Raw genomic sequence first — 22483 nt, 5'->3', positions numbered from 1 at the left:
GTCTATGTGAAAAAGTTGCATAAAGAACCTTTGGGTGCCAAGTGGGAGGGACCTTATCAAGTGTTATTGACCACCCAGGCAGCTGTTAAAGTCCAAGGAAATAAAGCCTGAATCCACGCTTCACACGTTAAACGAGCACCCGTAACTGAAGCTGAAATCTAATAAAGACAATTACTTTTCGCGAAAATGTATAAATTTACTGTATTATTGATTGTAGGTATTATAGGCATAGGCCTACTTATTACTAGCCGACCCTCTGCACCAAAGGGAAATAGTAGGGTAGCAAGGGAATTACATGTAAATACCTTTTACTTTTATATTGTTTGTTTATGTTGATTAAATGTTGTTGCAACCAGGCGGCTGTAGCTGCTGTCCCGCAGGTGAGACACCTTGCAGGTCCCAGCAGACCATCTGTACGTGGCACAGGGGTATGTTATGCTTAAGGGAAGGTTGTTTACTGGTTGAATTAAGATATTGATTTGGGTTAAATTGGAATAAGGTTAATTAACTTACTAAAACCAGACTTCCATTGTGGCCACGATGGAACTCGGGTTGGTGTAAATTTGTGTGGAAGCTACTAGTCTGGACATGTGGTGAAACACATCAACAAATACCTGATGTTTTATGATTCAGTTTGTGAAAGAATCAAAGGGTGGTTTGATAGAGTATTCAAACAGGCTCATTTAGACAGACTGTGAAAATTCACAGACCCCCAAGTCAAGGCTGCTACATGCAGTTAGGCATGTTGCATTAACTCATCAATCAACTTGACATTTTCGGACCTTGGGTAGCGAGCCAATTAAAATGTTAAAAGAATATTAATTGAGCCAATAAGGTCAAAGAAGACGAGTTCTTTTCTGTAAATTGATCCAGGTATAAAATACAGCCATTTTGACCATGTGTCTCAGTAAGACAAAGAAACTGGCAATCAGCCAGCAGTTTGTTATTCTCTGCCAAGATTAAAAAGTTCGTATTTCATTGGAAATTAAGAGATCTAACAAATATATTCAATGACCCAGCCTCCACAGCTCTCTGGGGTAGAGAATTCTAAAGATTCACGAACCTCAGAGAAGAAATTCCTCATCTCCATTTTAAATGGGCGACCCCTTATTCTGAAACTATGCCCCCTAGTTCTAGATTCTCCCATGAGGAGAAACATTCTATCAGCATCTACCCTGTTAAGCCCCCTCAGGATCTTTTATGTTTCAATAGGATCACCTCCCATTCTTCTAAACTCCAATGAGTATCGGCCCAACCTGCTCAACCTTTCCTCATAAGACAACCCCTTCATCTCAGGAATCAAACTAGTGAACCTTCTCTGAAGTCCCTCCAATGCAAGTATATCCCTCCTTAAATAAGGAGACCAAAACTGTACGCAGAACTCCAGGTGTGGTCTCACATATACCCTGTACAGTTGTAGCAAGACTTCCCTACTTTTATACTCCATCCCCCTTGCAATAAAGGCCAACATTCCATTTGTCTTCCGAATTATTTGCTGTACCTGCATGCTTTTTGTGTTTCATGTATGAGTACACCTAGATCCTTCTCTACCGCAGCAGTCTGTAGTCTCTCTCCATTTAAATAATATTCTGCTTTTCTATTTTCCTATCAAAGTGGATAACCTCACATTTTCCCACATCATACTCATCTGCCAAATTTTTGGCCACTCACTTAACCTATCTATATCCCTTTGCAGACTCTTTGTGTCCTCCTCACAACTTGCTTTCCCACCTACTTTGCATCGTCAGCAAATTTAGCTACAGTACACTGGGTTCCTTCATCCAAGTCATTAATATAGATTGTAAATAGTTGAGGCCCCAGCACTGACCCGTGTGGCACCCCACTAGTTACAGCTTGCCAACCTCAAAATGACTAATTTATCCCGACTCTCTGTTTTCTGTTAGCCAATCCTCTATCCATGCTAATATATTACCCCTAACACCATGAGCTGTTATCTTGTGCAGTAACATTATACCTTATCAAATGCCCTTTGGATCCCCTTGATCCACCCTGTTCATTACATCCTCAAAGAATTTTAATAAATTTGTCAAACACGATTTCCCTTTTCATAAAACCATGTTGACTCTGCATTAATCTATATACACTGTACATCATACATTACATGTTACACAGCATATATGTACAACTCACATTATACGAACAATAACGATCAGGTAAAGACCCTCCAGTCCATCCAACCAGTCCCATACAATTGTAATACCTTGTGTATCACAAAATATAAACTCTTACACCCGCCCCCCGCCCCACCCACCCTCTCCCGAAACCATGTGATATTCTGGGATACCCATTAGCCAAGACACATTACACAATACACGCTATACAACACACACACACACACACACACACAGTGTGTTAACTATCTATACAGTGTAGTTTCAGTTTTGCCCTAATGTTAAATCTGTGTAGTATAAATCAGGCTGAAAATGAATGTGCAACATGTGACAGGGCTTGTGCACTTTGATTTGTGTAATAAGCATTTTGTAACATTTATTGTGTATCTTGTAATGTGCAATGCGTACATGTATTATGTAACATGTATTGTGTAGGTGTACTTTAATATTCATGTGTAAATTGCATACTATAACATGTGATTTTATATAACGTGATTTTATATTCATGTGTAAATTGTATTCTAAAACATGATTTTATATTCATGTGTAAAATGCATACTATAACAAGTGGATTTTATATTTTGCATTGTATAACGTGTAACATGTAGTGCAATGCATAGTGTAATATGTGTTATGTAAAAAGTGTCATGTACACTGTAAAATATAGCTTACATAGCAAGTTAAGGATATTGTGCATCATGTAACGTTCAGTGTGTTGAGAGTATCATGTAATCTGTAGTATGCTGGTTACAAAACAGGAAACAGAGAGTAGGGGTTAAGGGTAGTTGCTCAGACTGGCAAAAGATGGGAAATGGTGTTCCACAAGGATCAGTGCTGGGTCCACTATTGTTTACAATTTACATTAATGATCTGGGCTCAGGAATCGTAAGAACAATTAAAAAATTTGTGGGCGATACCAAATTGAGAGGGTGCAGTTAATACAAGAAAGAATGCAGCAAAATACAGGAAGACATGAATGAATTTGCAGAATGGGCACGTAATTGGTAAATGAACTTCAATATCGGTAAGTGTGAGATGGTGCACTTTGGTAGGAGAATAAGGATGCCACACACTACTTGGATAATAAGGGTCTGTCTGGGGAAGACCAGCAAAGGGATCTGGAGGTACAGATACACAAATCACTAAAAGTAGCGGCAGAAGTTAACAAAGCCATAAGAAAGCAAACCAAGCACTGGGATTCATTTCTAGAGGGATAGAATTGAAAAGCAAAGAAGTTATGCTAAACTTGCATAGAACCTTGGTTTGACCACACTTGGAGTATGGTGAACAGTTTTGGTCTCCATATTGTGAAAAGGATATAGCGACATTGGAGATGGTGCAAAAGAGATTCACAAGGATGATACGACAACTGAGGGGTTATACCTTCAGGAAAGGCGAACAGGATGGGGCTCTTTTCCCTCGAAAAGAGAAGGCTGAGGGGTGACTTCACAGAGGTCTTTAAGATAAATAAAGGGTTTGATAGAGTAGACATAAAGAAAATGTTCGACTTTTGGGGGAACCCAAAATAAGAGGTCATAAATATAAGATAGTCACTAATAAATCCAATAGGTAGTAGTTGAGGCAAATAGCATTGAAGCTAGATAGGTACACGGAGAAAGGAAAATGAGGATATGCAGGTGGAGTTAAATGAAGAGGGATGGGAGGAGACACGTGTGGCATAAACACAGGCATAGACCAGTTGGGCCAAATGGCCTGTTTCTATGCTGTAGACTTGATGTAACTCGATGTTAAGGTATCATGTATCATGTAATATGCAGTGTGTTAAGATAATGTAAAATGTATTATGTTAATTGTTGTGTATGCAATAACTGTTAGACTGAGTACTGTTTAACTCCAAGAGGTAGGACCTTGGCTCTGCTTTATTCAGGCCCAAAGTGACTAATATACAAAATGGCTGGCTTTTATACTTGGGCTGCACACACATGCATTCGGCTCAATGGCCTCCAACAGCGACGTCATATAATGGCTAGTGATCCCAAAAGTACATATATGACATTAATGGTATCATAACATGTATTAAGGGCATCATGTAACATGTGTAGTGTTAAGAGTATCATGTAACATGTAGGGGGTGATTTTCCCCGGATACTTTAGATGTTAAGAGTCTCCGAGGTGCCAAGATAAGGTCTCGAGCTGAAATGCCAGTTTAGGCCGTGTTTAGTGAAAGATGCCATCTTGGTTAAAGAGTCAAAGCCTGCACTAAAGGGGCTGATTGCCATTTAAATTGCTTGCTAGCACCCATTAAGGAGGCTGCACAGTATTCTGGTGGCTAGCGCTTGTCCTAGTGCCCTTTCCGAACAGCGACCAGCTGCTTGGGAGTAAACAGCCGTTGCAGAGGATTTCGAGCGCTACTTAAAGGTATATTATCTTTTACTGTTCCCTTACTGCTGGAGGTTTGAAGAGGACGTTTGAAACACATCAGCAGACTTTCTGGGAAACATTGTCAGGCAGACTCAATCGTGGCTTTCAAAAGGGAATTGGATAAGTACCTGAAAGAAAAAATTTGCAGGGCTGTGGTGAAAGGACGGGAGAATGGGACTAGCTGAAGTGCTCTTGCAGAGAGCCAGCATGGGCTCGACGGGCAGAATGGCCTCCTTCTGTGCTGTAACCATTCTATGATTCTATGACTTCAACAACACTCGAGCAGCATTTATTCCGAAAGTTCTGTGAGGACTTCACCTACTCTACCTTATTGGACACCTTATAGAAGTTACCAGGAGAAAGGGAGTGCTTGGCATCTTGCTAGAGGTCCATCTTGGTCTACAGTAGGAATGGGAGTAGGACATGAGGCCAGGCAGAGCAGCACCAACTGCTGCAGGAGAGAGCGAGGAGGGCAAGGTGGCATGCTTTTCCTCATCGCCGCCCCCACCCAGCCACCTTTGCAGGACATCCCTCCAGGAAACAGAGAGTAGGGGTTAAGGGTAGTTACTCAGACTGGCTCAGTGGGTAGCACACTTGCCTCTGAGTCAGAAGGTTATGGGTTCAAGTCCCACTCCAGCGATTTGAGTACAAAAATCTAGGCTGTCACTCTGGTGCGGTGCTGTCCTTCGGATGAGACGAGGCCCCGCCTGCACTCTCAAGTGGACGTCAAAGATCCCATGGCATTATTTCAATGTAGTGCAGGGGAGCTATCCCAAGTGTCCTGGCCAACATTCATCCTTCAAGCAACATAACAAACAGACGATATGGTCATTATCACATTGCTGTTTGTTGGAGCTTGCTGTGCACAAATTGGCTGCCGCATTTCCCACATTGCAACAGTGACTACACTCCAAAAGTACTCATTGGCTGTAAAGCACTTTGAGATGCCTGGTGGTCATGAAAGGCGCTATATAAATGCAAGTCTTTCTTTTTTCTTTTCCTCGGACCTCCTCCACCAGGACTGCCAGTGCTGTGTCCGAGAACCTGAGCACCCTCTCCCTCAGTCTCCCTCCATCCTGAAACCTGCCGCTGTGCGTCAGCCAGAGCACTCCACACCTTCAGTGGAGACTACATGTACCGTTCTATGAAAATTGCATCTAATCAGCGCTTGAGTGCTAAACCTGCAGGTTTCTGTTTTAGTGCCTCCAGACATGTTCAGCAATTTGGACTAAAATTACACGCTAAAACCAAACTTTCAAACGGGAGTGCCTTATTACCACTGCACCCATTTAACACCTGTGTTCACGTGTGTGATGGCCTGGCGTATGGCGTGTGGCAGCCCAGCCCGGAAATCGGCGCAGTCCCAGCCTGCAACACCATCAGCAGGCCAGGGCCATCAGAGGGAGCAGCGTACAGTGGCATGCCACTGCAGGGAGCAGCGCGTGCTGCTGCAGGAGGGCGACGGCTGATTACAGTGCGGGCAAGTACAGCAGGAGCGGTGAGGTCGGAGCGAAGGAGCGGCAAGAGTTCGGAGAGGCGTGAGTTCGGGACCCAGAAGAGGCGAGGGCCCAGGGGCAGCATGGGCCAGTCCACACTGCGATATGTGTGCGCACTAGTTCCATGCAGCAGAGCTGGTCTCCAGTCGTCTGGTTGCTCCTTGCCACTGGACCAAGACCTAGCTCTGTCAAGCCCGTGTGGTGGCTGGTGTGCAACGGCCACCATACGTTAAAAAAATCCACGCACAGGCATATTCCACTCTTCAGGATATCGTTCGGGACCTGGAATATTAGGTCCTTCATTGAAACACCTGTGAACTCATCCCTTTTCGAGGGACTGCCTATGATGATGATCACCCATTCACCAAAATAAGCCCGGAAGTGTGTTAAGGGTATCATGTAATGTGTGATGCATTAGCCACCTTTACAATTCAAACAATGGAGTTATCATCACTTCTATACTACTTTGTGTATTTTTAGAAAAAGCGTGAAATGTTTCCAATGTACATCTAAACTACCCTGAAAAGTCTGCTGCCAAATTATTGGATGATGTGTTGTTTCACTGACCTTAGCCAACTTAGTCTCAAACACCAGCGCGGTTTCCATATCAGCCTGAGCAGTGGTGGTGTTAGCTCCCAGGAGAATGGCAATGTCAATCATCAGCTTCATCAGGGCATGCCGGGACTAGAGAAAGAGTACCAGAGAGAATCGTTCATTCCACATGTTCATTCAACAGCTCCACATCTCAACAACAACAACTTTTATTTATATAGTGCCTTTAACATAGTAAAACGCCCCAAGGTGATTTACAGGAGTGTTTTAAGACAAAACAAATGAAGTTGACACCGAGCCACGCAAGAAGAAATTATGGCAGATGACCAAAAGCTTGGTCAAAGAGATAGGTTTTAAGGAGCGTCTTGAAGGAGGAAAGAGAGGTAGAGAAGCGGAGAGGTTTAGGGAGGGAGTTCCAGAGCTTGGAGCGCAGGCAGCTGAAGACACGCCCACCGATGGTTGAGCAGTTATAATCAGGGATGCGCAAGAGGGCGGTATTTGAGGAGCACAGACATCTCCTGGAGTTGTGAGGTTGAAGGAGATAGGGAGAGGCGAGGCCATGGAGGGATTTGAAAGCAAGGATGAGAATTTTGAAATCGAGGCGTTGCTTAAGCCGGAGCCAATGTAGGTCAGCGAGCACAGGGGTGATGGGTGAGCAGGACTTGGTACGAGTTAGGACACGGGCTGCCGAGTTTTGGATGATGTAGGGTAGAATGTGGAAGGCCAGCCAGGAGTGCATTGGAGTAGTCAAGTCTAGAGGTAACAAAGGCATGAATGAGGGTTTCAGCAGCAAAAGCTTTCACAATTTTTGTCCTCCTAATGTGGCATTCTCCCTTTAAATTTCACTTGCATACATTTTTCCCTCCCACTACGAGTGTGCACCCTGTACCCAACTGAGTGTGCACATCGTATTGTGAATAATTATGTAAGATGAGCTTCGACCCGAGAATAGAATGCTATTAGCACATGGCATTATGATTGTTCCCAACTAGTTAGGGTTGACTTAGACCTCAAGATGAAAGTTGTTCCCGTGGTGTCTACCTATAAACAAACAACAGATTCCACTTGCATAGCACACTTAATGTAATGAAACGTCCTGAAACAGTTCACGAGTCTCCCTGAGGAGAGGGCAGAGTTCAGAGAGGTGATCAAAGGGTTAGCCAGGCATTCAGATATCGTAGTGGCACCATTTGGTCTTGGGTGACTAGTGAAGCAGCTTCCTTTGGGAAGAGGGGCCTCCAAATGTCCCTCTCGGCAGCGGTGGGTGTGCGAGTGTCAGTGGAAGGGCATGGATAAACCCCTTTCTCAAGGAGGTTTCAGGAGGATTTTGAAGGTGAGAAGTGCAAACAAGGCAGATGTGTTTAAGAGTGAAAGGACAATATGGTTGAAGGTGATGATGAAACTATGCACAGCAGAGTCTAAGGAGCAGAGTGCACAGAAGGATTGTGCCAGGCCATTTATAAACAAGAATTTTGAATTCAATGCACTGGTGGATGGTATGTCCCTGGAGTTCGGTGACGAAAGCGGGTGGTCGAACTTATCACAGGAAGGCAGAGCGGCAGAGCTTTGTATTTTGTGTGTAGGTTAGAGGCAATGAGGGCATGTTGGAGAAATGGAACCCGGTTAAGAGAACGTAGACAAGAGTCGTAGCAGCAGTGAGGATGAGAGAGGAAGGCAGGCGCTAACATTCTGGAGATGGACAAGCAAAATACTGCGGGTGCTGGAATCTGGAATAAAAACAGAAAATGCTGGATATCTCAGCAGGGTAGGCAGCATCCATGTTCAACGGATTATCCTCCGCCATATCTATCACCTCCAGCGGTGATCCCACCACCAATCACATCTTCCCCTCCCCTCCCCTCTCAGCATTCTGAAGGGACCTCTCCCTCTGCGACACCCTGGTCCATTCCGCAGTCACCCCCAGCACCCCCTCCCCTTCCCACGGCACCTTCCCATGCAAGCACAGGAGATGCAACACCCGCCCTTTTACCTCCTCCCTTCCTACTGTCCAGGGCCCCAAATTTTCCTTCCAGGTGAAAGTGATTTACCTGTACTTCTTTCAATTTAGTATACTGTATTTGCTGCTCACGATGTGATCTCCTCTACACTGGAGACCAAGCGTAGAATGGGTGACCGCTTTGCAGAGCACCTCCGTTCAGTCCGCAAGTGTGACCCTGAGTTTTCAGTCGCCTGTCACTTAATTCTACACTGCACTCCCACTCTGACCTCTCTGTCCTCGGTTTCCTACACTGTTCCAACGAAGCTCATCATAAACTCAAGGAACAGCACCTCATCTTTTGTTTAGGCACTTACAGCCTCTGGACTCAACATTGAGTTCAAAAATTTCAGAGCGTAACCGCTACCAATCTTTGGCTCCTTCACCCATCCCCACCCCGGAGCCTGTTTCTTTTTTTCTCCTAGTCTCTAACGGCAGTTGGTCATAATCCTACCATTCACACCCTATCTCGACTATTATTTTTCTAACTCCTGGCATTTGAACTTGGGCCATTATCCCCTTTGTCTCTCCTATCTCTCTTGTCTTCCCCCCTATCACAGACCTTCCCTTCTGTTCTTTGTTCCCCTCCCCCTTTCAGTGCTTGTTAAGAATCTGTTCTTTCTGACCACTCTCCAGTTCTAACGAAGGGTCATCGACCCGAAACGTTAACTCGGTTTATCTCTCCACAGTTGCTGCCTGACTCGCTGAGATTTCCAGCATTTTCTGTTTTTAATCTGGAGATGAAAATGGATCAGGGAGAATATCAGTGAACGCTTGTTCCCACTCTACACGCAATTCACAAATTTCCAAGTGCTGGAATTACATAGTATTTACATACAGCACAGAAACAGGCCATTCGACCCAACCGGTCGATGACGGTGTTTATGGTCCACACGAGCTTCCTCCCAACTTCTTCATCTAACCACATCAACAGATCCTACTGTTCCTTTCTCCCTCATATGTTTATCTAGCTTCCCCTTAAATCCATCTATACTACTCACCTCAACCACTCCCTGTGGTAGCGAGTTCCACATTCTCACCACTCTCTGAATAAAGAAGTGTCTCATGAATTCAGTGTTGGATTTATTAGTGACTATCTTATATTTATGGCCCTGATTCTGGTCTCCTCCACAAGTGGATACATCTTCTCTATGTCTACCCTATCAAGCCTTTTCATGATCTTAAAGATCTCTATTGCATCACCTATCAGCCCTCCCTTTTCTAGAGAAAAGAGCCCCAGCCTGTTCAATCTTTCCTGATAGGTATAACCTCTCAGTTGTGGCATCATCCTCGTGAATCTTTTCTGTACCTTCTCCAGTGCCTCTATGTCATTTTTATAATATGGAGACCATAACAGAAAACACAGAGTCGGGATAAATGGGTCATTTTCATGCTGGCAAACTGTAACTAGTGGGGTGCCACAGGGATCGGTGCTGGGGCCTCAACTATTTGCAACCTATATTAATGACTTGGATGAAGGAACCGAGTGTAACGTAGCCAAATTTGCTGACGATACAAGGATAGGTGGGAAAGCAAGTTGTGAGGAGGACACAAAGAGTCTGCAAAGGGACATAGACAAGCTAAGTGAGTGGGCATAAATTTGGCAGATGGAGTATAATGTGGGAAAATGTGAGATTATCTATTTTGGTAGGAAGAATAGAAAAGCAAAAAATTACTTAAATGGAGAGAGATTACAGAATGCTGCAGTAGAGGGATCTGGGTGTCCTCGTACATGAAACACAAAAAGTTAGCACGCAGTACAACAAGTAACTAGGAAGACAAATGGAATGTTGGCCTTTATTGCAAGGGGGATGGAGTATAAAAGTAGGGTTGTCTTGCTACAACTGTACAAGGCATTGGTGAGACCACACCTAGAGTACTGCGTACAATTTTGGTCTTCTTATTTAAGGAGGGATGTATTTGCATTGTAGGCAGTTCAGAGAAGGTTCATTAGGTTAATTCCTGGGTTGAAATGGTTGTTTTATGAAGAAAGGTTGAGCAGGTTGGGCCTATACTCATTGGAGTTTAGAAGAATGAGCGGTGATCTTATTGAAATGTATAATAATATGAGAGGGTTTGATAGGATAGATGCAGAGAAGATGTTTCCCCTCGTGGGGGAATCTAGAACTAGGGAGCATAGTCTCAGAATAAGGGGCCGCCCATTTAAAACGGAGATGAGGAGGAATTTCTTCTCTCGGAAGGTTTCTGTGGAATTCTCTACCCCAGAGAACTGTGAAGGCTGGATCACTGAATATATTTAAGGTGGCGACAGATAGATTTGTGAACGATGGGGGAGTCAAGGGTTATGGGGAGCGGGCAGGGAATTGGAGTTGAGGCCAAGATCAGATCAGCCATGATCTTATTGAATGGTGGAGTAGGCTCGAGGGGCCGTATGGCCTACTCCTGCTCCTATTTCTTATGTTCTTAAGTTAACTGTTCGCAGCACTCCATTGTGGTCCAACCAAGGTTCTCTACAAGTTTAACATAACTTCTCTGCTTTTCAATTCAATCCGTCTAGAAATGAACCCCATTGCTTTGTTTGCATTTTTATGATCTTATTCACCGGTACTGCTACTTTTACTGATCGGTGTATCTGTACCCTCAGATCCCTCTGCTCCTCCAACCCATTGACACACTTATTGTCCAAGAATTATATGGCCTGCTTATTCTTCCGACCAAAATGTATCACCTCACACTTATCGATACTGAAGTTCATTTGTCAATTACATGCCCACTCTGCAGATTTTCCTGCATTCCTCTGTTGCAGCCCTCCGCAGTATCAACAATACCCCCACGATAATGTTGTCCGCATATTTTGATATTGTACTTCCAATTTATATAAACGGTTAACAACAGTGGTCCGAGCACTGGTCCCTGTGGAACACCACTACCCACCTTTTGCCAATCTGAGTAATGACCTTTAACCCCTACTCTCTGTTTTCTGTTTTGTAGCCAGCTTGCTATCCATTCTGCTACTTGTCCCCTGACTCCACATGTTCTGATCTTAGTCATCAGTCTAATATGCAGTACCTTATCGAAGGCCTTTTGAAAATCCAAATATATTATGTCTACTATATTACCCCTTGTCTATGCTTTCTGTTACTTCATCAAAGAATTTAATAAAGTTGGTCAAGCATGACCTTCCCTTTTGAAATCCATGCTGACTTCTCTATTATATTTTTAGTTTCTAGATGTTTTTCCACATCTTTGAGTAAGATACCATTATCTTTCCTACCGCCGACATTAAGCTCATTGGTCTATAGTTCTCTGGACGTGTTTTATCTTTTTTTTAAATATAGGTGTCACATTAGCAGTCCGCCAGTCCTCTGACACTCTTCCCTTTTCTAATGATTGTTTATATATATGATTTAGTGCCTCTGATATCTCTTCCCTAACCTTTTTTAATATACGTGGATGCACTACTTCCGGACCAGGGGTTTTATCCTCTCTAAGTTTGATTCGTTTATCAATGATCTAACTTTCTACCTTAAATGTCTTGATATATTTTTTTGGTCATCTTCTAATGTCATGGCTATCATGTAAGTCTCTCTGATAAATACTGAGGCAAAGTAATTATTCAATATTTCTGCCATTTTACTGTCATTATTATGAGGTTATCTTTAGTGGTCCAACCCTATCCTGATTTTCCTTTTGTTATTTGCGTGTCTGTAGAATACTTTACTGTTTCTTTTTATATTCCTTGATAATTTAATTTTGTAGTTTCTCTTTGCCTTCCTAATTGGTTTTTTGACTTCTTTCCTAACCTTTTTGCATTCTCTTTTTTCATCCTCTCCTTAAATTAGAAGCAGGTACAACTCTCTCTGAAAAGACGTAACTCACAACATAAATTATTCTTTCACCTTCACAGCAGAGATGAATGGGACTCACCCTTTCTGCCTCCGTACTGTTAGTCAGGTAGTCTTCCTGAGACGGCAGGAGCAGAGATGCTTGGTCCAGCTGTTTGAGAGTAATGAGACACAATGAATAATGCTGGACTCCCAGTACCAGTGTGATAAACAGACCTGTTCAAACACACCACTCGTCATTAAAGACAGATCCCGGTGTGGATTTTCGGCTCCTATCTACTCGTTTTTTCACACTGGAGTGTCGGCGATGAGGTGATCTGGCTGGGTGGTCAGCCTCCAGCACCCTGCAGGGGTCCTCAGGTCCGGTTTTGTGTGGTGTGGTGCAGCACCGCCTGGAAGAGCTGCGTTGGTGTGCAACAGTCCTGGTTGAGACAGGGCGCGAGTTTTGACTCTTGCTCGATCCGTACGCCCCAAAGCGCGCCCCCCAGTAAACGCCTGGGAAATCAGGCGGTGCAACGATACTGACAGCGGAGGGGTAATTAATGGACTGCTAAGGTAATTGTGATTGTTTTATCTTTTAATTTTTTTTTGCTATTTGTGTTGTGGTGGTGTGAGCAAGATTCTTGTGGCTTTTAGTTTAGTTTTCGCATCACCCCCCCCTCCCCCAGGCCTCTCTCGGAGCGCTCCCGGCCCGACTCTTTAGCTCGGGATTTTCGCATGCTAGTGCCCCAGAGAAGTGCACAACGCCTCCCCTAGCGCTGCACCCCCTGACTCAGGGCCCAACTAGCCAATGTTACTTACTGAGGCGCAAACTTTACCGCCCCGCCGCCATTACTGCCCCAAAAACATCAAAGCCGAAATTCCTGCCCACATCTTTTATACATATAAAATCCTTGTGATATTTCAAATACTATTCCAATGAATTCCACAAGGGTTAAATACTGTTAGCTATCAGCCTCGTCTCAGTGCGTAGCACTCTGGCCTCCCCACTCCAGAGACTTGAACACAGAATCTAGGCTGACACTGCAGCGCAGTACTGAGGGAGTGCTGCACTGTCAGAGGTGCTGCCTTTCAGGTGAGACATTAAACCAAGGCCCCGTCGGCACCCACAGGTGGGTGTAAAAGATTCCATGGCACGATTCAAAGAAGAGCAGAGCAATTATCCCTGGTGTCCTGACCAATATTAATTGCTCAATCAACACCACTAAAACATCTCTGTCCTCAGATCATCTGCCCAAAGCTAATATCACCCGTTTCAGCCTTGATACTAGAAGGAATATGGAGCGAGGCTTTGGCCTCCGAGTCAGAAGGTGAAGGGATCAATCCCCACTCCAGACAGCCCCAGCGAGTGGAGACCGGAGCGCCTGTCTGGAATGCTGGGTTGACATTCAGCGAGGGTACTGGGGCAACAGTGCGTATGGATGGCCACTGCCCCCATTGTACAGGGTAGTAGGTAGGGCTTTTAGCCTTGGTTGCAGACCACCTAGGAAAGCTACTCCGAAAATCCATGAGGAAGGCAACAGGAAATTAGCTCAGCTACTCTTCCCTAGTAAGTGGCTCGAGACTTTCATGTACTTGAGGCTTGAGTTAGGACCTGTTCTAGGGGCAGAACACAATTGACGGACTAGCTCATTGCACTTCTTGCAAGATTCACCTAAGCTGTCCACTTCAGCCTGGCTGGTGTAACACGAGCTTCACTCTGGCTCTCCACCTATGGACTGCTTGCTGCGGACCCCACGAGTGAGCAGGTGGTGGAGCGGAAGCCCCTTGGTGAGTGGACATGTTGTGCCCGGTATGCATGGCGGTCCCATTGCCAACCAAACCGAAGATGGAACTTGCACTATCAAAAAGAGGCAGAATGTGCCTCTTGTACTGGCACCGCTTGCATGAAGTTATTAATATCTTTCGATCAGTGAACTGGATAAGCAGGGATATGATATTTTAACATGCCTGGAGTATCAATAATTCTAGTATTATGTATAATTTGCAAGCCTCCTTCATTGCATTAGGATTGCTACTTTAAGAGTTAATGGGAAAGTTGTCGCTCGAGGTCTCCTCAATCGTCTTCTCCCTGTGGCCGAGGAGCTCCTCCCGGAATCACAATGCTGATTTTGTCCCCTACAGGGCACAACAGACATGATATTTGCAGCGCGCCAGTTGCAGGAAAAATGCAGGGAGCAGCGCCAGCCCTTATACATGGCCTTTTTCGATCTTACAAAGGCCTTTGACAACCGTGATGGTCTATGGAGTGTCCTCCTCCGTTTCAGATGCCCCCAAAAGTTTGTCAACATCCTTAACATCCTTCGCCTGCTTCATGATGACATGCAGCCTGTGATCCTTAACAACGGATCCACGTCCCAATCCACGTCCGGATCGGGGTCAAACAGGGCTGCGTTATCGCTCCAACCTTCTTCTCAATCTTCCTCGCCACCATGCTCCACCTCACAATCAACAAGCTCCCCGCTGGAGTGGAATTAAACTACAGAACCAGTGGGAAGCTGTTTAACCTACGCCGCCTCCAGGCCAGGTCCAAGATCACCCCAACCTCTGTCGTTGAGCTGCAGTATGCGGACGATGCCTGCGTCTGGGCACATTCAGAGGCTGAACTCCAGGATATAGTCAATGTATTCACTGAGGCATATGAAAGCTTGGGCCTTACACTTAACATCTGTAAGACATAGGTCCTCCACCAGCCTGTCATCGCCGCACAGCACTGTCCTCCAATCATCAAGATCCACAGCGCGGCCCTGGGCAACGGGACCATTTCCCATATCTCGGGAGCCTCTTATCAACAAAGGCAGACATTGATGCGGAGATTCAGCATCGCCTGCAGTGTGCCAGTGCAGCCTTCGGTCGTCTGCAGAAAACAGTGTTTAAAGACTAGGCCCTCAAATCTACCACCAAACTCATGGTCTACAGGGCTGTAGTAATACCCGCCCTCCTGTATGTGTCTGAGGCATGGACGATGTACAGAGGCACCTCAAGTCGCTGGAGATTATATCACCAACGATGTCTCCGCAAAATCCTGCAAATCCCCTGGGAGGACAGGCGCACCAACATCAGTGTCCTCGACCAGGCTAACATCCCCAGTATTGAAGCACTGACCACACTCGATCAGCTTCGCTGGGCAGGCCACATAGTACATATGCCAGATACGAGACTCCTGAAGCAAATGCTTTATGCAGAGCTCCTTCATGGTAAACGGGCCAAAGGAGGACAGCGGAAACGTTATAAGGACCTCAAATCCTCCCTGGTAAAGTGCGACATTACCACTGACACTTGGGAGACCCTGGCTGCAGATCGCCCACAGTGGAGAAAGTCCATCCGGGAGGGCGTTGAGCTCTTCGAGTCTCAACGCAAAGAGCATGAAGAGGCCAGGCGCAGGCAGCGGAAGGAGCGTGCGGCAAACCAGCCCTACCGATCCCTTCCCCCGACGAATGTCTATCCCACCTATAACAGGGTCTGTGGCTCCCGTATCGGACTGTTCAGCCATCAAAGAAGTCACTTTGGGAGTGGAAGCAAGTCTTCCTCGATTCCGAGGGACTGTCTATGATGATGATGATGATAATTTAACTTCACTGCTTGGACATTAACCTGGAGCAGTGGGTTGCCCACCCATTGTAGGAAGGCATACGGAGTACTTGGTTTTATTAGTCGAGGCATATAATACAAGAGTTGGGGGTTATGCTTGAACTGTATAAAACACTAGTTAGGCCGCAGCTAGAGTACAGCATACAGTTGTGGTCACCACATTACAGGAAAGATGTGATTGCACTAGAGAGGGTACAGAGGAGATTTACGAGTATGTTGCCTGGATGGAGAATTTTAGCTATGAGGAAAGATTGGATCGGCTGGGTTTGTTTTCTTTGGAACAGAGGAGGCTGAGGGGAGACCTTATTGAGGTGTATAAAATTATGAGGAGCCTAGATAGAGTGGATAGGAAGGACCTATTTCTCTTAACAGAGGGGTCAACAACCAGGGGAAATACGGCAGCCAATGTGTGCACAGCAAGATCCCACAAACAGCAAAGCGATAAATGAGCAGATAACCTGTTTCAGTGATGTTGGTTGAGGGATAAATAATGGCCAGGACACTGGGGAAAACTCCCCTGCTCTTTTTCACATAGCGTCCACCTGAGAGAGCTGGTGGGGCCTCGGTTTAATGTCTCATCCGAAAAACGGCACCTTCAACAGCACAACACCACAAGATCCTACAAATCCCCTGGGAGGACAGATGCACCAACGTTAGCGTCCTCGACCAGGCTAACATCCCCGGTACTGAAACACTGACCACACTTGATCAACTGCTGGCCGGGCCACATTGTCCACATGCCAGATACGAGACTCCCAAAGCAAGCGCTCTATTCGGAACTCCTTCAAGGCAAACGAGCCAAAGGTGGGCAGAGGAAACGTTACAAGGACACCCTCAAAACCTCCCTGATAAAGTGCGACATCCCCACTGACTCCTGGGAGTCCCTGGCCAAAGACCGCCCTAAATGGAGGAAGTGCATCCGGGAGGGCGCTGAGCACCTCGAGTATCGTCGCTGAGAGCATGCAGAAATCAAGTGAAGGCAGCGGAAAGAGCATGGGGCAAACCAGTCCCAACCACCCTTTCCCTCAACAACTATCTGTCCCACCTGTGACAGACTGTGGTTCTCGTATTGGACTGTTCAGCCACCTAAGGACTCATTTTTAGAGTGGAAGCAAGTCTTCCTCGATTCCGAGGGACTGCCTATGATGATTCCCTCAGTACTGCACTGGAGTGTCAGTCTGGATATTGTGCTCGAGGCTCTGGCGTGGGGCTCGAACCCACAGCCTTCGGACTCAGAGGCAAGGGTGGCACCCACAGAGCCACGGCTGACATTCAGGTAGCTGTGTTCCAGCTTGCAGAAGGACAGTATGGCGCGATGTCTACCTGCCCATTCACCCTGACCCCAACCCTGTTCTAAATCCTAGGATCAAGGGTCATTTAAACAAACGGGAGGCCCAATGCCTTGCCAATCCCACCTACAAATGTGACGGCACAATGGAAGGGGGCACAGGCAAAAGTTCCCCTTCCCCTCGGCATTTCCCAAAGAAGCCCATTCCTGAGGTAGAAGGCCGCAGAAACGAGTTGCAAATTCTTCACCCACCCACCCACCACCCCCCCGCCCAGATTGCAACACTTCCGCACCCAAAACAGGGCTGTAATTTCTCGGCCTTTGTCCCTAATTCTGGACTGAACGCGTGGTATAAATATTGCACTGGAAGTCTCTGGCGAGGGTGCTATCGCTGACCTTTAAGATGTGCCTGTCGGAGTTTTTGTCGTCGGTTGCGACAAAGAACAAAATGAGGACATTGTTGCTGAATATTCCTCGGAGAACAGCCAACGTCTCCAGCAGGTTGAACTCCTCCTCCCTCCAGGTCCCCTCAGGCCCGTTGTTCGCCTCGAGCACGGGCCAGCGTACAGATGGCTGCTGCAGGAATTTGAGCAAGGGCTTGACATCCTCCATCTCTATAGCACCTATGAACAGAACAAAAGAAAGATACGTGTGTACAAGGGGGAAGCTCATCGATCGCTCACTGGCAGGGAGTGTGGATCAGAGACAGGGAAAAAGCACGGCCCCATGCCCCATTGCGAGCACAGCCTCACTGTTCATAGAATCATAGAAATTTACAGCACAGAAGGAGGCCATTTCGGCCCATCGTGTCCTCGCCGGCCGACAAAGAGTTATCCAGCCTAATCCCACTTTCCAGCACTTGGTCCATAGCCCTGTAGGTTACTGCACTTTAAGTGCACATCCAAGTACTTTTTAAATGCAATGAGGGTTTCTGCCTCCACCACCCTTTCAGGCAGTGAGTTGCAGCTTCTGGGTGAGGAAATTTCCCCCAAATCCCCTCTAAAACGTCTACCAATTACTTTAAATCTATTCCCTCTGGTTGTTGACCCCTCTGCTAGGCCCCTCATAATTTTATACACGTCAATAAGGTCTCCCCTCAGCCTCCTCTGTTCCAAAGAAAACAAACCCAGCCTATCCAATCTTTCCTCATAGCTAAAATTCTCCAATCCTGGCAACATCTCTTTTGTACCCTCTCTAATGCAATCACATCTTTCCTGTATTATGGTGACCCGAACTGCACACAGTATTCTAGCTGTGGCCTAACTAGTGTTTTATACAGTTCAAGCATAACCTCCCTGCTCTTGTATTCTATGCCTAGGCTAATAAAGACAAGTATTCCGTATGCCTTCTTAACCACCTTATCTATCTGGCCTGCTACCTTCAGGGATCTGCGGACGTGCTCTCTTGTGCTCTCTTCACAAGTAACCAATCGGTGGGACTAACTTGCTCAGGATTTTTCATTTAAATGGAAAGGTAGGGTAGGGTCACCCACTCTGGTAGGACATATTTCTGGAGGTTTCATCACATGACCGCCCGCCTCGAACCGGCCCGCCCCAGACTCCCGTCATTGGTCACCTGACACGTGCATCCTCGCTATGTTCCGCTTTCCCTCACCAATCGGAAAGTGAACAGACCACTCGTTACCCGATTAGAGAACTTGTAACTGCCAGTCAAACAGCCTTTTCTCCCAACTCCAATATTTTTATAACTAATAAAGAAAAGTGTTCCAAGAAAATGAAAAAACCCACAATTGTTTAAGATGATTAAAGAATTTGATATATAGAGAGAGAAACTATTTCCTCTGTTGGGGGAGTCCAGAACAACAGGGCATAAGCTTAAAATTAGAGCTAGGCCATTCAGGAGTCACATCAGGAAACACTTCTTCACACAAAGGGTAGTGGGGATCTGGAACTCTCGCTCCAAAAAGCTGTTGAGGCTGGGGGTCAATTGAAAAATTCAAAACTGGGAGTGATGGACTTTTATTAGGCAAGGGTATTAAGGGACACAGAACCAAGTCAAGTAGATGGAGTTAAGATACAGATCAACCATAATCTAATTGATTGGCGGAGCAGTCTCGAGGGCTGAATGGGACAAATAAAGAAACAAAAGATGGCTTTAGAGGAGGTGTAAATGGTTGCAGCAGAACTATTACAAGTACCTGTTGTCTGAGAAAATGGCAGTTGTGATGTAAAGTTGCTAATTTCAGCTCCATTTGCCATGTTCTTGCCCATTCACCTAGCCTGTCTAAATCCCCTTGAAGTCTCTTTGCATCCTCCTCACAACTTACATTCCCATCTAGTTTTGTATCATCAGCAAACTTGGATATATTACATTTGGTACCCTCATCCAAATCATTGATATAGATTGTGAATAACTGAGATGAGGAGGAATTTCTTCTCTCTGAGGTTTGTAAATCTGTGGAATTCACTGCCTCAGAGAGCTGTGGAAGCTGGGACATTGAATAAATTTAAGACAGAAATTGACAGTTTCTTAACCAACAAGGGATTAAGGGGTTATGGGGAGCGGGCGGGGAAGTGGACCTGAGTCCATGATCGGATCAGCCATGATCGTATTGAATGGCGGAGCAGGCTCGAGGGGCCGAATGGCCTACTCCTGCTCCTATCTCTTATATTCTTATGTTCTAGGTCCAAGCATTGATCCTTGCTCTACCCTACTAGTTACAGTCTGCCAACCCAAAAATGACCCGTTTATTCCTACTCTCTGTTTTCTGCCCGTTAACCAATCCTTAATCCATGCTAGTATATATTATCCCTAATCCCATGAGCCCTAATTTTGTTTAATAACCTCTTGTGTAGCACCTTATCGAATACCTTCTGAAAATTCAAATAGACCACACCACATCTATTGCTAGTTACAACCTCAGAAAACAGATTTGTGAAACATGATTTCCCTTTCATAAATCCGTGTTGACTCTGCCCAATCCTATTATTATTTTCTAAGTGCCCTGTTACCACGTTCTTAATAATAGATCCTAGCATTTTCCTTACTACTGATGTCAGGCTAACTGGCCTGTAGTTCCCCGTTTTCTCTCTCCCTCCTTTCTTAAACAGCGGGGTTACATTTGTTACCTTACAATCCGTGGGAACCTTTCTAGAATCTATAGAATTTTGGAAGATGACAACCAATGCATCCACTATCTCTATAGTCACTTCTTTCAAAATCCTAGGATGTAGGCCATCAGGTCCAGGGGATTTATCGGCTTTCAGTCCCATTAATTACTCCAGTACTATTATTGTACTACAGATTGCACCTCTCCAGTCCGGGACTCTTTGGTTCGGCAACATCCCCGGCTGGGGGGGGGGGGGTCGCGACCCCTGCTGTGTCCTGGGGCTGGCTACTCCTTTTCTCCCAGTTGCCTCCGGTGTTCCCTCCTTGGTTGGGTCGGTGTGGAGAGGGAGGGAGGAGCGTGGCGGCTGACTGAGGCGCCGAAGCTGGGCCTGAGAAATGTTGCACAGAACATGGCCGGGTCGTTGTCAGCAGTACCCGGTAAGTCTAGGGTACTGCTGACAATGCTAGGATTGGCGTAACCGCCCGTGGTCCGGAAAATTCTCTGGTCTGGCACCGGTCAGGTCTCAAGGGTGCCGGACTGGAAAGGTACAACTGTAATACTCATTTCTTTCAGTTCCTCATTCTTGCTATACCCTTGGTTCTCCACGATTTCCGGGAGGTTTTTTGCGTCTTCTTCCGTGAAGACAGACACAATGTTTTTGTTTAAATTCCCTGCCATTTCATTACTTCTCCTGTCTCAGCCTGTAAGGGACCCATATTTACTTTCACTAATCTTTTCCCTTTTACATACCTATAGAAGCTTTTACAGTCTGTTTTTATGTCTCTCGCCAGTTTACTCTCATATTCTATTTTCCCCTTCTTTATCAATTTCTTGGTCATCCTTTGCTGAATTCTAAAATACTCCCAATCCTCAGGCATACTGCTCCTTTTGGCAACATTATAAGCCTCTTCCTTTGATCTAATACTGTCTTTAACTTCTCTTGTTAGCTAGCCACAGTTGGACCACTTTTCCTGAGGCGTTTTTGTGCCTTAAAGGAATGTATATTTGTTGTAAATTATGTATTAATTCTTTAAATGCTAGCCATTGTTCATCTACCATCCTTGCAAATCCCTTTTCCATCTTCTCTAGTGCCTCTATATCCTTTTTATAATATGGTGACCAGAATTGTGCACAGTAGGCAGGTGTTCTCTAACCAAGGTCCGATACAAGTCAGTGATTGGAGCGTAGGCAGGTACAGCAAGTGCAGCAGGTCGGGGCGAAGGTTCAGCGAGAGATAGCAAAGCGATGTCATCGGGGCCCAGGAGAGGCGTGAGTTTGGAGCCCAGGAGAGGCGTGGGCCAGGGGCAGCATGGGCCAGCCCACACTGCGCGTATTAGGCCCGTGCAGCAGAGCTGGTCCCCAGTCGTCTTGGTTAATCTTTGCCACTGGACCAAGACCTAGCTCTGTCAAGCCCGTGTGATGGCTGGTGTGCAACGGCCACCCCACGTTAAAAAAATCCATGCACAGGCATCTTCCGCCCTTCAATATGTAGTTCAAGACCTGGAATATTAGGTCTTTCATTGAAACAACTGTGAACTCATTCCTTTTTGGCATGAAGCAAGTCATCCTCCATACGAGGGATCACCTAAGAAGAAGACCATCAAACCTTTTAATGTAGTTTTCCAATCTACCTTAGCCAACTCGCCCCTCATACCTACGTAGTTTGCTTTGCTTCGATTTATGACCCTAGTTTTGGATTTAACTCAATCACTTTCAAACTTAATATAAAATTCTAACATATTATGGCAACTCTTCCCTAAGGACCCCTTTACTACAAGGTTATTAATGAACCCTTCCTCACTGCGCAATATCAGATCTAAAATAGCCTGCTCCCTAGTTGGTTCCTCAATATACTGATCTAGAAAACTATCTTGTATACATTCCATGAATTTGTCCTCCACATTATTGAATTTCTCTAACTTGGGCCAGCAGCATTTCCACATAAATCTCAGAGAAGTAAGATGCTTCCTTTCCCCTTCTGTCACACCAGCCATTTTAGTCCCTCTCCTAAGAGACACTTCAGCCCTTAAAATACAGAAGTTACAGCTTTGCTCGAGCCTCAGCAAATCTGGATCCTTACACCCTGCGAATCTAGGCCCTTACACCCTGCGGATCTAGGCCCTTACACCCTGCGAATCTGGGCCCTTACACCCTGCGAATCTGGGCCCTT

The 22483-nt window shown here is 45.7% G+C and overlaps 1 protein-coding gene across 3 annotated transcripts in view; it reads right to left on the bottom strand.

Annotated features, from left to right (window-relative positions):
* The window catches only part of phex (phosphate regulating endopeptidase homolog, X-linked), a 162812-nt gene that overhangs the window by 79106 nt on the left and 61223 nt on the right, over nt 1-22483 (bottom strand). For all 3 annotated transcript variants that reach the window (XM_070894119.1, XM_070894120.1, XM_070894121.1), the window contains exons 5-7: nt 17640-17866; nt 12447-12515; nt 6578-6694 (exon numbers count right to left, since the gene is read on the bottom strand). In XM_070894119.1, coding sequence (XP_070750220.1) covers nt 6578-6694; nt 12447-12515; nt 17640-17866 — 413 coding nt within the window. The remainder of the gene's footprint in view (nt 1-6577; nt 6695-12446; nt 12516-17639; nt 17867-22483) is intronic.

Source organism: Pristiophorus japonicus, chromosome 11 (assembly GCF_044704955.1).
Source record: "Pristiophorus japonicus isolate sPriJap1 chromosome 11, sPriJap1.hap1, whole genome shotgun sequence".
NCBI lineage: Eukaryota > Metazoa > Chordata > Chondrichthyes > Pristiophoridae > Pristiophorus > Pristiophorus japonicus.
This window is presented reverse-complemented; position numbering and strand designations above follow the sequence as displayed.